This window comes from Sarcophilus harrisii, chromosome 6, assembly GCF_902635505.1.
Source record: "Sarcophilus harrisii chromosome 6, mSarHar1.11, whole genome shotgun sequence".
Taxonomy (NCBI): domain Eukaryota; kingdom Metazoa; phylum Chordata; class Mammalia; order Dasyuromorphia; family Dasyuridae; genus Sarcophilus; species Sarcophilus harrisii.
Genome location: NC_045431.1, coordinates 180,427,876 through 180,447,013, shown reverse-complemented (window position 1 = coordinate 180,447,013; position 19,138 = coordinate 180,427,876). Strand labels below are relative to the sequence as shown.

At 32.5% G+C, this 19,138-nt stretch overlaps 1 protein-coding gene across 4 annotated transcripts in view; it reads right to left on the bottom strand.

Moving 5' to 3' along the window:
• The window catches only part of KIAA0232 (KIAA0232 ortholog), a 103,825-nt gene that overhangs the window by 45,814 nt on the left and 38,873 nt on the right, over positions 1–19,138 (bottom strand). For all 4 annotated transcript variants that reach the window (XM_031941552.1, XM_031941550.1, XM_031941553.1 and 1 more), the window contains one exon: positions 5,922–6,059. In XM_031941552.1, the coding sequence (XP_031797412.1) occupies positions 5,922–6,059 (138 nt within the window). The remainder of the gene's footprint in view (positions 1–5,921; positions 6,060–19,138) is intronic.

Genomic DNA, 19,138 nt, shown 5'->3' with positions numbered 1-19,138 from the left:
ACAAGAAATTTATTTTAAGAAAAGTATATTAAAAATATATGAAGAAAAGTGCACTATCCCATTTACTGGCATACATTTATGAGTCAAGGTATATGAAAAAAGCCATTTTTATGTGCGTGTAACCAAATATAATCTTTGTTTTTTTTCTAATGTCCCTTAATATTCAATACAAGTAAATTAGTTGTTGGAGTATAAACCTTTATAAAATTGTTTTCTATCCCTTTATCCTTAGCAGTTACTATCTAGACCAAGTGGGAGGAAATGGGCAAAAGAAGAGAGAACTTTCAAAGTAAAAAGTGTAACCCTCAACTACAAAGAACACTTCCCTCCCACTCCAGTTCTTGATTTTTTTTTATCAGTATGGATTAGAACAACTATGTCCAACAGGTTTTATGCTGCTCTGCAACTTTTACAATCTTCTTAGTCACTACTAGTGAAGTGAGCATTGCTTGACAGAGGAGAAAACCTCTAAAAGGTTATGCAAAATCCACTAACCTAGAAAATACTGACATTATTCATATGTAATGATATGATTTCAAATCTTGGTTCCTTGGAAGTAAAGGAAAAACTAGGCTGTTTTTTTGTTTAGGCTGCTCAGAATTAGAAAATCAGCCCTGGCCCACACAGTAACAATGCCTACTTCAAAATCTGTTTAAGTGCCAGGATCCAAATAAAATTAAGTATGTCTGTGTGCCACTTGACTATATTACTAAAGTGGACTAAAATCAACAAAATCAAGGATAAGTTTCTGTCTTCTGCTATACTTAGTAATGAATGAAATACACACATATACACACAACTATATTCATCATTAGTTATGTTCAATGATATAATAGCAGATTATGATGAACATATTTCAATTGAATCTTATTTTACATTATGGAAGGCTGGGAGTCATTTACATTGGGAGCTATGGTAATGATCAAGGGTTTTTTTTTTTTTTTAATCAAATCAAGTTTATGAAAGTCAAAGGAAGTATTAGACTATCCTGCCTATTCATAGGCATTTTGCAAGCTAAATTTGCCCATGTATTGTCAAGAATTTTTTTTTTTAATTTTAAAATTTAAATTAAATTAATTTAATTTAAAATTTTAATTTTTTTAATTTAACTAATTTAATTTTAAACCAACCAACATTGTAAATTATTACTACAATTAACTGCTTAAAATGAAGCAATTAAATTTAGAAAATAGATAGCAAAATACCCTACTCAGTTAAATTCAACAAGCATTTATTTCTTAGTATAAAGTAATATACCAGGTATCAATATTAGAAAGACAAAACCAAAATGTCCTTGTTCTCAAGAAACTTTTTTTTTTTAGTGAATATTGAACAGTAGAGGAATAAAAAGCAATAATAACACATGAACACAAGAAAATGTAAAAAAGAAAACAAATTACTAGGAGAATCAGGAAAGACTTCCAATATGAAGTATCAATTTATTTTGCCCTTGAAGGAAGCAAAGGACTCCAGAAGAGAAGGAGCACTGACTGGTCAGGCAGGAGACAGAATGCCAGGTTCCAGGGAAAGACAAGTAGGTCAGTTTAGCTTTATGTGAAGGTGAATGGTAGAAAATAAGACTTCCAGACTTATTTAGTCCTTAACTGACAAGGCAAGGAATTTACATTTTATGTTAGAGGAAATAAGGGGTCACTGACTTCCTGGAGGAAGTCGCTTTTAGGCCACTTTTCATTGGGAAGGTATTTTGGATAACATTACACCATTCTATTTGCACCCAAAAACACTAATCTATTTTACGTTAAGTTATCCCAAAATTTGATTCTTATAAATTTGTGATTTTCTATGATTTGCAACTATATACTTTAACTGGAATCATACTGGTATTTTTTAAAGGGGAAGACATTGTTTCAGGAAGCAGTTTAAGGCTGTTAAAAGTGTCACACAATTTCTTGAATGCATGCTAGTCTCTCTTATTCAATTATATTCAATCACTGTTGATCCACAGTGTCTATCCAAGATATATGTTACTGATGGATCAGTTCAATGGATTATCCATATAACTTCAAATTGTGGTCAGACAAAAGACCTTTTTAATACACTTGGTTTTTCTCGTGTGGATTGCTAGATTAAACACTTGAGTGCTTATATTAAATAAGATAATGTGTAAAGTATTTTGCAAAACCTTAAATCATTTTGTAAATTTCAGCTGTCATTATTATTAATATTATCATAATTATTATTGTAGAGTTTATCTGAGAGGCTCAATATAGAGCTTTACATATACATAGGAAATACCAAATTGGAGAAAACCCTCTAAAGCTGTTACTTTATATTACTACAACAAATGCCTTTTCAAAGAATCGTAGAATTTCCAAGTTGTAAGGGACCTCAGTGACTAACTAGTTTATTTAGTTGCAGAAAAAGATTTCTCATTACAACCGTCAATCCTGTTCATCTAATCTATTGTCAAATCTTGTCATTTTTTACCTTCCTAACATCTTATATGTCCCCTCTTGTCCTCCAGCCACTCATCCCCTAATTTAAGGACTCATCCCCTTCTGCCTAGACTACCTAGCTTTCTAATTGATTTTAACACAAAAGTCTCTCCTTACTCCAATTTGTCCTCCATTCAGCTGCTAAAATGATTTTCTTATAAAGCATAAGCGTAGCCATGGTCACTATTCAATAAATTCAGATGGCTCTCTATTAATAATCTCTAAAACCAAATATATAATCTTTTGCTTAGCATTATAAGTTCTTTACAGACAGGTCTCTTTGTATTTTTTTTCAGCCTTCCCTTTCTTAAAAATGGTCTTTTACATAGTCTATAATCTAGCTCCTTCAATCTCAGTTAAAATCCTGCCTTTCATAAGGCTTTCCTGGTCTCCCCTTCTCTCCCCTCTAGGAAATAGAACAAGAGTTAGCTAAAACATAGCAGAACTTTGCCCACAAGGAGCTTACATTCTAGTAGGGGAATATATAAAGATGTACAAATAACCAGGTTATGTGTTAACAAAGGCACAAAGTGAGATCAGAGACAATAAAAATGTTCATTTTCATTTCAATCTTTAAGTTTTGAAAAACACTTTACCTACATATTTTTTGATCATTTGTTTGATCATGGAAAAGGTGGCATTTAAGGCAGTAGGATTATGAGAAAAGAGAAGGTATTCTAGGCACAGAAGAAAGTATGATGCTGAGGGCTTTTTCATGGAATAGTAATCAAATCCATCATCAAGCATTTGATAGGCACTAAGTGATGGGGATAAAAAGGCACCTATATTCTATAGAAAAAGAATATATATATCTATATATCTAGATATACAAACACACAAAACATATGCAAAATACGGTCTTTAGGGGGCATTTGCTGCTTAAGAGTTCAGGGAAAGGAGAGGAGGACACTTGAACTGGGTCCTGAAGGAGGCTAGGTGTTCTAAGAGTTCTAAGAGTTGATAAGGGAGTAGGGGGGACAGATAATCTTACAAAAAGGAACTGGGAAGGCCAATGAAATGTCTTATTTGTGAAGAAGCAAGAGGACTAGTTGGGCTGGATCTAGAATATAGGAAGGGGGGTCATGTAAAATAAATTAGGATGGAACCAGGTTTTTAAATATGAAATGGAGTAGTTTAGAGGATCCTAGAGAAAATAGAATTACTGGAGTTTACTGAACAGAGGAAGTAATATGTGAGACTTATGTTTAAAAAAATCATCTTAGCATTTGTGTGAAGGACGGACTAGAGAGAGAAGCAGTTTGAGGCAAGGTAATTAATAAGGAATAGTAGGCCTGAAATGATGAGTGTCTGAATAGGTAGGGGGTCAGGTTAACAAAGAATTGAGAGAGATGTGTTAGTAGAAACTTCAAAACTTGCCAATGTAAGGTGAAGAGTGTAAGAAGTTGCAGAGTAATTAAAGGGCCAAGGAGTTTGGTATTATATTCACAAAAAATAGGGACATTCAAAAGACAAATGGGTTTTTAGAAAGTAATTTAATTTGGCCAAGTTAAGTTCAGGCAAATAGGAGCATTATGAATAATTATGAATAATGCTGTGAATACAGGATGAAGAATCCAGAGTGCCAGGCTAAGTAATCCAGCCTTTGGTAGACAAAAGTGAAGCCTGAAGGTTTTTTGAGCAAGGAACATGAAAAGATTTGTGCTAATAAAGGAATAATCTGGTAATGGTATGAAAGAAGGGTCAGGAAGACCAGTTACAAATCCAATGCAGTAGTCCAAGTGAATGCAATGGTAGAGCTAGTGAGTCTAAGAATGAGGAAACAGAGAAGAGAAAATGTGTAGGTGATATTGAAGGGACTTAGCAGCTCAATGGATTTGAATAAGTATAAACAGCAATCATAAACACCAAAGTTTCAAATGTGGGTAACAAGGTTATTGGTGAAGTCATGGAAAGAAACAGCATATATCTATATATCTATATCTATATCTATATCTATATGAAGATATGTACACATGAGTATATAATTTTCCCTATGTCTCTTCCTAGAGGAAGTCTCAGCACCCCTGTCTAATTTTCCTCCTCCAATGGAATAAAAAATGTTTTTTGCCTATAACTATTATTTTATTTTTTAGAGTTAAGAGTTGAGCTGAGTTCTCTGGCCATTTATTTCCAGGATTTGACAGACTATTACTTCAGTAATCCAATATTTCAAAGAATCTGTGATCCCAACCATTCATACCTTCTTATCCTTTTTAATCTTCTAACCTAAACATTAGCATTTCACCCCTCTATCCTACCCCCAACACATACATATCCCCTCACTATATAATTCAATTACCCTGATTCAGTTCAGAATGGAATTAAAGAATAAACTTTAAAATGATCTTTCATATGAGTTATCCTAAGTCCTTGAGAAATGCTTCTCACTTTTATAAGAGGCTAGGAAATAAGAAGAAAAAGAAAAGGCATTTGCAGTACTCACAAGGCCATCTTTCTTAGGAAACTTTCCTATATCTCTCACCTATGTTCCAATTCAAGATTCTATGTAAATAGTTTTGGGCCTATTTAAGACTCCTAGCAAAGTATTAAGGGTAAGAGCCAATTGTTAAATGTTTTTCTTATGTTGAAGGAAATCTGCCTTCCTATACTTTGCATTCATTGCTCATAATTTTGCCCTTTTACAGTCCAGCAGAATAAACTGAATTGCTCTTCCACATAATAGTTCTGTAATATTTGGATCATGTCCCCAAATCTCTTATCCAAACTAAACATAGATAGTTCTTTCAATAGCTATAGGCAGCCAGGTGGTAGCAGAGATAGAGTGCTGGACCTGCAGTAGAAAGACTGAATTTAAACCAGTCTCAGATACTTACTAGCTTATGTGACCCTGGGCAAGTCATTTCCTCAAAATGGTAAAATAGGGATAACAATAGCACCTATCTCCCAGGGTTGTTGTGAAAACCAAATAAGATTTTTGATGATGACAATATTTGCTATTCATATGACATGATCATACTTCTGCTTACCACCATGTCACAATCTTTGGAAGGGCTCCAGTTCCAAATATTCCAGATATGAGCTGATCAGCTCAGTGTAGAACAGCACTATCACCTCCATAATTCTACATACTTTACAGATATTAAGGCAACTAAAGATAGAATAAGCTTTTTTAGTTACATTTGTTGACTTATACTGGACTAACAATCAACTAAAAACCTCAGTTCACATGAACTACTGTCTAGTCAAATGTTTTTTTTTTTTAAACAGATATAAACTCATTTGACTTCCTATCTTACACAAATGTGTATTTAACAAAACAGGCAACTGGCTTCTAAAAATCAGTTGTTTTGTGATGCTGAAGGCCCCTGAAAATTCCTTTTGAAATAGAACTTAAATCTTGACTACTTATTAATATAAAATAATCTTATCTCTCTCAAATTCAAATATGGTCATGAAACATGAATAAATATGTTCTTAAAAAGCATTCTAAAATTCTAAACTTACTTCATCTGAAGCAGAGCGAAGACACTGGACAGCAGCCTGTTTTTTCATTTCTTCTAGAGTTAGATCTGAACACTTCTTCTTACTCTTTCCCCATTTCTTATAAGCTCCTTTTTCCCAACCCAGGAAGATGTCATTCTCCTAAAATAAAACAAATGATTAAAGTTAAACAGGATATTGTATTACCTTTTCTCATATTAAATGCCACATTCATATGTCAAAAACATTTATACCAAATTAATTAAATTAAACCAAAAAATCCCCTACAAAATGGCAATCACAGTACTTCACAACTTCAGTTCACTAAAAGTTGTCACTATTTTAAATAGAAAACAAATGCTTGAAAAAAACTTCAGACATTTGATAGATGTCAAAAATCAGTTTCATGTTTAATATGAGAACTTGCAATATTTTTATCTACATAATAAATTTTCTTCTACCTATATTCTGTTCTGTTATCTAAAAATCCATCACATTTGCAAATTATTTATTACAATAATTCATAGTACTTTATGCCTTACAAAGTATATTATCTTACCTGTTCATCATAACAACTTTATGTAGTAGAAAATAAAAGTATTATTAATTCCATTTTTTAGTTGATAACACTAGGGATCAAGAGAGGTGAGGTCTTGGTATGGGCCACAACTAATGGAGAGCAGGAAGTCAAACCCAGATTCTTCTATTCCAAACTGGGGGCTTTTTCCATTATACCACAGAGATTTATCTTTGGACAAAAGCAATTTTTTAATGTAAATTACAAATCAAAGTCTCTCTCTGCTTTTGTACATCTTTCCTAATCTTTGATAAAGTTCATAATAAAGCATATCAAGTAAATATTAGGTAAAGTTAGATAATGGCTCTGCCCTCAAACATCTTTCAATCTAAAAAGCAAAGAGGTTGAAGACATATATGTAAAAGTATATGTATTATGTATGTATATGTAAATATATATGGCATTTTAAAATAAAATCTTATTTCCCAGTTATTATAAATTGCAGAACTGGAAGGGACTTTAAAAGTCAATGAGTCCAAACTCAGCAATGAGAAAAATAACATGGATGATCGGAAATGATATTTTTTAAAAAGCCACTTGGAGTTTGACTATGCCAACTCAGAATTATAAACATTGGTTTCATGACAAAAAAGTGAAACAAATCATAAGATGACTATGGAGGACATAATATTAAGTTTCAACTGGTATTGCTCTATTCTCATTTCCTTTGGTGAAGAAAGACAAATGGATACATTAAAAATCACTAGTTTTCTAAGTGGATGTTATTTCTATTTTCTGACTAGAGTTAATTGACTAGATATCAATAGTACCTTTCTGCTTCCCATGATGGTCATTTGAAACAATTTGAAGCCTGTTATTTGTTATTTACAATGGTGGGGGAGACAGAGGAGATCCCTTAATGAGGAACTTATGTGAGAAAAGAGAAATCAAAAGGTTAATATTCCATCTGAAGATAGTGAGGTTGATATTTGACAGTTTCAAATTTCCCTTCTGCAATCTCTCTGAAGTGCACTTATCTATTTCAATGTGCTTCAATAAATTTACGTTCCACATAGTGTAACTGAAATTTGAATTACAGCCATGTAAAATACAGAGAAATTCTGTGAATTCAAATCAATGAAGTCTTCTCAGAACTCATATGTTATATTGTATTATATGTTATATATATTTTATATATACACACACACTATACTTTCTATATATACTCTTATATTCTATATTACATACTATAATTTCAGGCATATATGTCCTAAAATCCACTACTTTATAAGCTAAAAAATTTTTCGATTAAATACAAGTTTTTCCCTACAAGCCTAAATTCTCAAGAAATCTAAAACTAGTAGGTGAGTTTTTACTTTGTCTCATTTAGATCCACTTGTTTGCCAAGAATTCTTAAACTCTAGCATTTAGATGCATGTTACTTTGCTGGAATTATATTTATTGTAATATTCGTTATTTAATTATATTTATTAAAACTTATTCAGTAATTTTGAAAACAGTTAAAATTTGCTATTTTTCTACATTGTAATTTTAATTAATTTAATTTTAATTCTACATTCTAAATTTTCTTCTTCTGCAAAGAATGGCCTTTTCTTTCAGAAGTCTTGCAACCCTGATGACTTTTGTGATTTGCAGGAATATTCTTAAAAGAGAAGAAAGCATAAAGAAATAAACAACATGCTTTTATAATGCTTCTTTCCTACTTAAAACCTCCTTTAGTTTCCCTGGATCTTTCTAGGTGCCATTTAAAGTTATCAGAACTAGATATTAGTTAGGTGCCTAAGGGTAGAATATAATTCCTAATGAAGCACAAAGGTGGATTATGGCCAAATATTAATTATTATTCATTATTATTATAAATTCCTTTTCTATGTTCAAATAGATTGCTGAATCTACTGATAAGTGCTTTTCTAGTATTTATTTGTTGAGGTTGCATGTTCAAATGAATTGTTCTTATAACTTTAGGATCTTGGAAATTTATCTACTCAGTAAAGGAAAGTGATTCAACAGTTAGGAAAATGGGAGCTGGAATAAGGAGGAGGAAAAAAATACTTTTTCCAAGTACAATTAGCATTTAAAGAAAAATCTTTTTACAAGTTATCTTTCAAAAAATCCCCACTCAAACCAAAGTTAAAATATTACCTCCAAAAATTTACATCTTCACTTACATTGGGTGGACTTCAGATTAAATCAAGGAAATATCCTTCTGTTGCAGTTGAAAGGACTCCAAAAGTCATCCAGTTAAATCTCTATCAGCTTCTCTACCACATTTCAAGCAAGTAACCTCCACTGAAAGAGCTCTACTTAAGGAGAATTCTCATTTTCTCTCTCTCCACTGAAAAGAGCTTCAAATCCAAACAGATATGATTTTTAAATGATTCTAAAAGTAACTGAAAGCCACAGGATCTTACCAAGTAGTGGTGAGACATGGTCACATGCATATCATTTCTTCAAGCTATCTGAAAGATGCACTGGAGTAGAGGAAATTTTAGGATAAGAAGAACATATCCTAATAGGAAGCTGTTCCAATATTACAAATGAACAGTGATGAGGAAGAGAACTAGAATGACAGCTGTGTGAGGGGAGGGAAAGGGAGACAGAAATGATAAAATCCGGCAACTAGCTGAATGTGGAGTGAGACTGAGGCACCAAAAGATGACAGTAAGATGGTGAACCTGGGTGTCACCAATAGCAATAGGAAAGCTGATTATCCTTAGCTCTAGGGTATAAAAATTTATAAGCTGAAGGAGCCTGAAATTTAATGGTGGAAAAATGCAAGGGTGAGAAACAATAAAAGATAAGTTCAGGCAAAGTTCTATAAGAAATGAGGGCAGGGGAGGAGAGGAGGTAAAGGAGAGACTATCATTTTCATCTGGAGGATAGGAAGGAAGTGGCTGAGCTGGGACTTGAAGAAATTATTTAAGGGGAAGTGTGGAGAAGGGCTATGGAAGATTAGGAAGAAAGGAGAAAAATAGCCCATTTCAGGTAAAGGGGATAGAGTTGTCAAAGATAAAGGCAAAGAGAAGAAAAAGAAATAGTGGTTGGCTCTGTATGGCTAGTGTACCAGAAAAGACTAGAGGGGTTGGATGGAACAAGTCTGTGATGGATTTTAAATGCCATGACCAAGATTTAAGCTTAATTCATTAAGAGCTATAGAAACCTTTAGTTGTTACTAGGCATATATCCAAAAAGGTCAATAAAAAAAAAAAACGTCCCATACACGCCAACATATAAGGAGTGACACATTTTGGAGTAGCAAAAAGTACTGGCTACAAAGATGCCCATTGACTGGTGAATAACTTAGGAAGGTATGGAAGTGAATGAATGTAGAGTATTACTATGCTATAAGAAATGATGAATATGATAATAACAGAGAAGTTAAATGAACTGTTGTAGAGTGAAGTGAGAAGAATAAGAAAAACAGTACACATAATGAAAATGGAAGAACAACAAAACAACCAAAATGAAATTTTCATAAACTACTGAGATAAATGTAATGGATGGAACATTAAGATTTGCCTTGGTAAAGATTTATCCAAATCTTTGCAAAAGAACACATATGTACATGCAATATTATACACAGTTCTGGCATTAATCTCTAATTTAGAATGTTCTTCATGTGTGCCTTTAAAGGACAAGCATTGGTTTCTTTGGAATATGGTTCCACAGAACAGGCTGAGGAAACTTTAATAAAAAGTTCTTGATTTCATCTGAAAACTATCTGTTCATATTATTTGACTAATTATCAATTGGGGAATGGCTTGTATTCTTATAATTTGACTCAATTTTCTAAATAGTTCAGAAATGAAGCCTTTATCAAAAAGACTTGCTGTAAAGATTGTTTCCCAACTTCCTGCTTTCCTTCTAATCTTGATTGCACTCATTTATACAAAAGTCTTTTAATTTAATGTAACAAATTATGTATTCTGTATTTTGTAATGCTCTTTATCTCTTATTTGGTCATGAATACTTCACCTCCTTAAAGAGCTGACAGGTAGACTATTCCTTGCTCTACTAATTTGATTACAGTGTCACCATTTGTCTAAATCATGCACCATTTTGACCTCATCTTAGTACACATTGTGAGATGTTGGCCAATACTTAGTTTGTGTCCTATTATTTTCTAGTTTTTGCAGCAGTTTTTGTCAAATAGAGTTCTTATCCCAAAAGTTGGGGTCTTTGGGTTTATCAAACACTAGGCTACTATAATCATTGACTATTATATCTCGTATACCAAATCTATTCTACAAATGCACTATTCTACTAGCCAGTGCCAAATAATATTGATGATTACTGCTTTATAACACAGTTTGAGATCTGATATTGCAAGGTCATCTTCTTTTGTGTTCTTTTCTTAATTTCCTTGATATTCTTGATTTTTTTCTCTTCTAGATTAATTTTATTTTTTTTTCCCCAGCTCTATCAAATAATTTTTTGATAGTTTGATAAGTATGGCACTGAATAGTTTAGGCAGAATGTCATATTTATATTAGCTTGGTCAACCCATGAGCAACTGATATTTTCCCAGCTGTTTAGATCTAATTGTATTTGTGTGCAAAGTCTTTTGTAATTGTACATATACCTTCTGAGTTTATCTTAGCAGGTACACTCCTGACTATTTTATATCGTTGATAGTTATTTTAAATGGAATTTCTCTTCTTATCTCTTGCTACTTGGCTTTGTTAGTCATATAGAGAAATGTTGATGATTTATGTGCATTTATTTTATATCCTGCAACTTTGGTAAAATTTTTCATTATTTAAAGTAATTTTTCAATTGATACTCTAGGTTCTCTAAGTATACCATCATATCATCTGCAAAGAGTGATATATTCTAATTGCTTTTCTTTCTTTTTCTTCTCTAATGGCTATATCTAACATTTCTAGTACTACATTGAATAACAGTGATTAAAGGGCTCCACCCATAACTTCACCTTTGATCTTAATGGGAAGGCTTCTAGCTTATGCCCATTACAGATGCTTTCTGATAGTTTTAGATGGATATTGCTTATCATTTTAAGGAAAATTCCCTTTATTCTTATGCTCTTTGATGCTTTTAATAGGAATGGATGCTTTTTCAGCATTTATTGAGATAATCATATAATTTCTGTTGGTTTTATTCCTGACATAGTCAATTATTTTGATAGTTTCCTAATATTAAGCCAATCCTGCATTCCTGGTATAAATTCCACCTGGTCAAAGTATATAATTCTTGTGATATATTGCTGTAATGGCCTTGCTAGTATTTTGTTCAAAATTTTTGCATCATGATTTGTTAGGGAAATTGGCCTACAATTTTCTTTTTCCATTTTAGCTCTTTCTGATTTAGGTATCAGCAGTATAGTTGTGTCATAAAAGGAGTTGGGTAGGACTCCACCTATTCTTCCAAATAGCTTATATAGTATTGGAATTAATTGTCCTTTAAATGTTTGGCAGAATTCACTTGTGAATCCATCTGGCCTTAGGGATTTTTTTCCTAGGGAATTCATTGATGGCTTGTTCAATTTCTTTTTTAAATATAGGTCATTTATGATTTTTATTTCCTGATCTTAAACTAAGTAATTTATATTTTCATAAATATTGACTAATTTTGCTTAGATTAGCAAATTTATTGGCATGTAATTGGACAAAATATTTCCTAATGATTGCTTTAATTTCTTATTCATTGGTGGTTATTTCACCCTTTCTGATGCTGATATTTGGTTTTCTTCTTTCCTTTTTAAATCAAATTAACCAAATATCTATCTTATTGGTTTTTTCAAAAGCCAACTTCTAGATTTATTTACTAGTTCAATAGTTTGTTATCTTTTTTTTTTTTTTACTTTCAATCTTAATTAATTTCATTTTTGATTTTCAGGATTTCCAATTTGGAGTTTGACTAGGGATTTTTAATTTGCTTTTTTTCAAGTTTTCTTAGTTACATACCCGATTCATTGATTACATGCCCATTTTATTGATATAAGAATTTAGAGAAATAAAATTTCCTTTAAGCATTGGTTTGGTTGCATCCCATAAATTTTGGGTGTGATTTCACTGTTGTTATTTTCTTTAATGAAATTATTATTTCTGACATTATGTTCAGTGCTCCATCAATAGAGTTTTTTGCAATTCTGATTCAGGAATCTGAAGAGCTCAGATTAGGATGCAAACGTTCTTGGCAATTTGTACTTACAATTTGTGTTTTATTCTCCTCTAGGTAGAAGAGTCATGACAGTTAAGAAGTGGTTATTTTATAAACAAATCACTTGATGTTCAAAATGAGTTACCTGACACTAGTTTTTAAGTCAAAGAGTTATGACCTCAAGGAAAATGGATAAGATGATAGCTAAGAAACTTTGATTTTTTTTAACTTGGCATATAGTTCTAAACAATACTCATCACTAAATTGCTATGCTACAGGACAGACAAGACATTCATTTTTTACATCACTATTGGATAGGCTATCCTGTCTTAGGCATAGATCCTTCATGCTGCTCTCCTTCAGTAGCTTACCTAAGCATTCTCAAATGCCTTTGCCCCAAGGCTTCCACAATTTTCTGAAAAACCCTATGCCTTCCTCAAGTCTCTCTTCACTCCAATTCACTTTTTGCTCAGCTGTCAGAATGATCTTTCTAGTCCACTGGTGTGACCATGCCCCCAGCTCCTCATCTCTGTCTCTTTGGCTTTCCTTCAAATCTCAGCTGAAATTCTACCTTTTCCTGCAAACCTTTCCTGACACTCCCTCCCAGTTCTAATGCTTTCCCTCTTAAGATGATCTCTGCTTTTTCTATATGTTTTTTGTTGGTACTGAGTTTTTTCATGTGGTTTCCCCCATTAAACTAAGACCTTCTTAAGGTCAGGGGTTGTTTTTTGCCTTTGTATCCCCAGTGCTTAGCACAGGATGTGACACATAAAGAGTCACTTAGTGACTGACTTAGCTGAAATGGGATCTTCCTTCCTTTGAGAGAGTTGGTCTAACATATATAGATGATGTCAAGACCATAATTTTGACAAATTTTGCAGATGGGCCCAAAATTGAACAGGGAAAGAGAGCAGGATGGATATTTAGATTTCTTTCTAACATTTTCTTGATGAACTCAAACTTTTCACTGAAACAAAGCCATATACTTTATATCAATATTCTTCTAGTGATACTTTATGATTACAAATGATAGAACACTACAGTTTCCAAAATCAGAGTAACTCAAAAGACAATAGAGAGATATATGGTCAGTATAAATAAGCTGTAAGATTATCAAGCAACAAACTATGTGCAAGAAACAAAAAATAAATTAAAAAGAAAAAGGACAAGATTTAGAAGGGATAGAACAAGAAAAGGAGATGAATTGATTATTTGAGTAAAGAATAAGACATATACATAACCGTCATGCTATAATGGTACTTGAATAACATTAAGCAAGATTTAGGTATGAAAAATTTTATGGATTTACTGGAGGGCAGGGATGAACACTAGGATAAAAAGATATGGCTATATCATGCTATTCCTAGTTGAAGGATATCACGTATATCACAAATCCATAGTAGAAATGAAATATACTACTTTTCAAGATAACAAACTTTGTAAATTTACAATCAACTACATAAACTATTTTATTTATTTGTTCTAGATTTAGTTATTTCAAACTTTAGGGCATCCTTATCCATGCTTATTCTATATAGTCACAATAATTTTATAAACTTCAAAAATCGTTTTCCTTCTTTTTCCTGTGTTCAACTCTACAATGTAATATTTTAGCCTGTTCTGATAAGAGAGGGATAATAGTTACCAGAAATCATCATTCATTCACAATTAGAGAGCTTTATTTTATGAGAATTAATTGTATTAAAAACCATGTACAGTCAATTAACAGCCTTTGTCCATATTTGGTGGAAGGCTCTTGTGTTGAGTTGGGACAGAACTGGGGAATGGGATTTTTTGGTGACATAAAGAGACATATCAATTTGGAAAACAGCAATAAATGTACTTCAAGACTGGCTGAAGGGAAAGAAATACTAACAGAATGGGATCAGTCTGAGATACTGGGGAAAAGCCAACTTCTTCAAGAGAGGAAACTTTAATCATATCAGTGGTTGTCCAATTTTGTTCCTCCTATTTTATAACCCATTCCACCCAACTACTGAGAATTCTACTATTTCCTTTAACATCACCAGGTTTACTCCCTACAAAAAGTCTATAATCTTTTTTTTAATTGGGAGTCCCAACCCTAAACTTTTAAAGTTAATATCCCAAATCTTAATCTCCTTGGGGGTGAGGGCAATCTGGCTGTGACATCTGTCACTCCATTGATCACCAGAGTTGATTCAGCTGATCTGGCTGGCTAGGTAGGTGTCCCCTTCCTCCCTCATCACTTCATGTGCTTCTCTTCCAAAGGTATACACTTGGTCAAAGATGACAACCTTCCCCGACAGAGGCATACTGTTCTTCAGTCAAGGGTATATGAGTAGCTGCACTCCCCTGCTAGAACAAGCTCGCAAGGTACAAATCCTCATCTCCCCTTTTAACAATGGGGAAAATGTATTCCTTAAGTTTTATTGATTCCTCTTTCCCTCTCTCTCCTCCTTCCTCTTCCCCTACCCCCCTTCTCTCTCTCTCTCTCTCACACACACACACAGCGATTCATATACTTGATCCTTTTCTGACATCCTCAGCACTCCCACCTGTCCTCTGGAATCAATTTTAAAGACTGCATTTGATCTTAAGTTCAAATACTTTTTACTGTTGTTGTTTTAAATTTTCTTTATTGTGATGATACATATTGTTTTCCTTGTTTTATTCATTTTGCATCAGTTCACAAAAGTCTTCATCAAGGATCATTTGAAAGATTAGGAATAAAGTAGTGGTAGGTAAAGCTCTAAGAGATAAACTAGGACAATTTCCATTTTAAATAGCTGTTTGGAGTTCTGCAACTCTGATTTGAAAAACACTTGTGTAGGTTTTGGTAGTATTTTTTAGCCAAAGAAGTATAGTATACTATCTTTATTTTCTTATTTAGACATAGGAACCTGTACCTAAAGATGAAGAGGCATTTCTTTTGGATACAAAAATAAATGCTGGGATTGGTCTTAATTAGAATTTTTATAAATCATTTGAAAAAAATGAAATTGCAGGTGCTTTCTGATAGTAAAATGCCACGCTAATGGAAATAAATCATAGATCTACTGCAATGTTCCCCCAAACAATAATACAGGGAAGAGCTAGTTCCTTAGCAACAATCTTATAATAAAGATATGTATGTACATTCCCTAACGGTTCAAACTCAGACTAGAAAAGATTAAATTAAATACAAAGATTAGAACTCTACCATCTTTAGAATAGTAATTCTGATTCTCTCACTCCTCGATCCTCCTCCCTAATGTTTCCCTTTCTCCGTCCCAGAAACCAATTCCTTACTTGTAAGACTAGATTAATAAGAGCTATTCTTCCATATATATTTCATCTTTCTTAGGTGAAGGCTGGGAAGATGAGTTTCAGGGTTTCTTCTGCTGAGTCCCTCAATTCTTACCACATTTCTCTCATTTTCTGTCCCCATAATTGTTCTCTTGATTTTTGCCTCTCACATGGATACTATGAGTGCTATTGAAAAACCATTTTCTGACTAACAGTTCTCTGCCCAAAAAAATTAATTTGCTACCCCCAACTAAAAATGGAATTTTGTTGTGATATAACATTGTGATGCTACTTTGATTATTGGAAACTATAGAGGATATTTCTGTATGAAGAAGTCTCATAAGTCTGTAGTTAAGAAGTGGTAGATGACCCTAAACTTAATTTAAATTGCACTTAGAGAATGCCTTGTAATTACAAATGAAGAAAAGGATTTTGAGAGGTACTGAAGTTTAGTTCCTAAAGATAGAGGTCTTATGTGTTAATGCTTACAGCTAATATTTTCTACTTAGATTTCCTGCTCTTCTTAATGCTGCTCAGGTTAAACTTTCTGACCAGAGCAACATTATGGGTATAAATTCAAATGCCACCTCCATAAAGCTTAGACCTCTGACAGATAGTAGAAAACAAGAATACCACATATTTGCAATTTTTTTTAAAACTATAATTTATGAGAAACTTTGCTAACTTATTGAACTTATAATAAGAGAAATTGGATTTAGTCAGAGGCAAACAAAGTGGTTCAAACAATGGAATAGCTGTTATATCAGAATATTAATAACTTTATTATTATGATCTGGCTGGCTAGGTCATGTAACTTTAGTAAGGTAATATGGTCTTATCATTTACCTCTTCCTATCTTGAAAAACATTCCACAGTTTGCTACATAAGTTAGAAGTATTGGGAAAATCCACTACTATTAAATGCTACCTCTAAGTGATCTTAATGCCAGGGATTACAAAACTCATAGTATATTTTACCAAAATTTTTTCAGAGGAATCTTTAATTATGTCAAAGATTTTTTTTTTAAATCCCAAAATCTGTTTACTTAATTTTAAGAAAACATAAATCAACAAGTCTATTTCTTTAAATATCTCAGCACACCACAATAGAAGAAATAGTAGACAAGAAAGTAAAGAGAAAAAAATTTAAACTCTACCCAAAAACTGATGTGAAACCATAGTTCAACTTACATATTTTTAAAATAAAAATAAGCAAAATAATTATAAATACTAGAAAAGGAATCTTATTAATAATAATTGAGGCACCACTCTTCTAAACTGGTAGGTAAAGTTTAATAAAATATGTCAGTGTTAAAATATAATCCTAAAAAAAGGATCACATTAATATCAAAGTGACATTTTTATTAAGTTTCAGGTATTGTTTCCCTTAAAGTATGCGAGAGTTATATGCTAGGTTAACCAACTAACTAACCAAAAAGCATTGAATACCAACAACATTGCAAGGTACTTTGTTGAAGACTATTAAGAAAGTACTCTTGGTGTGCTATAAATCTTGGATTTCCTTACCACCCTTTTACTAGTTTTTGTCCAAGAAGTTACAGTTGATATTGATCACACAAAGAAAAAATAGGACATATTGCCTTCCTTTCATTTGTATTCATGTGTGTATAAGAGTATATATACAAACACTAAGCATGAGGTAGATAGGTGAATGGATGGTGTATGTTAAATGAATCCACTCTTTGTTCTGAGTTTATTCCTGTAGAAAAGACTGAGAAATGCTAGCATTTGGCATATGTTTGTAATACTAATTACCTATCAATGTTCTATGAGAAAACATTTAAGTGCTACAAAATGCATCATAATCTTTAAGTCAAAAACAAAAGAAAAATCAAAGTTGAATGGCTAGTAAATAGGGGGAAAAAATAAGACAAAACTATGATTACATCACACAAACTGGCATACAAACAAAAGCAAGTAAGAGACACAGTTCATATGGAAAGTATGTACAAAATAAAGATATTCAAGAGCAAAAGGGAACAACCAACAAGTATGTTCATCCAATATTTTAAATTATTATGGAAATAATGATAAATGACAGTCCTTTAAAGACTTAACCAAAGGGTATTTATATTAGAAGTATCATGAGTTCTAATTTTTTTTCTTTTTGATCTAGGAAATAAAACTTCCTTATATAGTTTTAGAATACTATATAATGTTATAAAAAGAAATTATATCAGAAATAGTCTTCTTAATAATAAGAAAATTTGGTACTTACACCACACATTCTTAAAAGACATTTTTCTTAAAATAATGCCTCCAGATATCTACTATGTATGTTTATCCTTCCTTCCAAAATCTCAAGTTCAGATCAACTTCTCACCAACAAAAGTAGGCAGATAAAATAAAGACTCTTGTACTTATATGACTTTAGTAAAATTACCTAGAATGTCCTGGCTTAAGTTTTATCATTCGTAAAATGAATAGAGTGAACTACTCCAGAGGTTAACCATTTTTTTGTGAAATGGTATCACTGGCCCCAACCAGTGGCAGCCTGGTGAAATCTTTAAGAAAGCTCTTTTCAGAATAATCTGAATTAATCTTAAATAATTGCAGGAAATGCTAAATTTGATTTAGAAATTAGTGAAAATAAAGATGTAATTTTTTTTCCCTTCCAAGTTCATAGACTCCTCAGAAGTCTATGGATCCCATGGACTAGATAGATGGCTTTTGAGTCTAAATCTAAGTGAAGAAGGAGCTAAAGCCTAGCCAGAAATGAGGCATCAGGAGTATGTTAATGCACTCTGCAGGACAGATATAAAAATAAAAATAATAATAATAAACCCCCAAATCTCATCTAAAATAGCCCTGACAGATAATCTTTTGGACTTTGTTTAAACCCATCCAATAATCAGAAACTTACTACACTTCAGGAGGTAGTCAATTCCACCTTAAGTGCTAGCCAATTTTTAAAAAAAATATATTTATCTAAGTATATAATTTAAACACAACTTTTCCTTGTCTTTTCATCCTAATTAATTATCTGGATCTTGCAAGAAATAAAGACAAAATAAGACAGGGACAAGTCCTTCCTTCTATTACACCAAAATTTGTTCCCCTGTAATTTTCACTCATTGGTCCTACCTATATTCTCTGGAATCACAAAATATAGAAGCCCTATTAGAAGTATACTAAGCCTTCGTGCTTTAATCACTTAAGTTGAAAATTTCACTAATACTATAGAAACACTGTTTTAAGATTTGTTTCAATTTTTGTGGGGCTAAGGCTAGTATTACTGTCAAAGGAAAACAAATCACAGATAAAACCCCCAAAGTCCCTTAGATCTTCTTACCCTC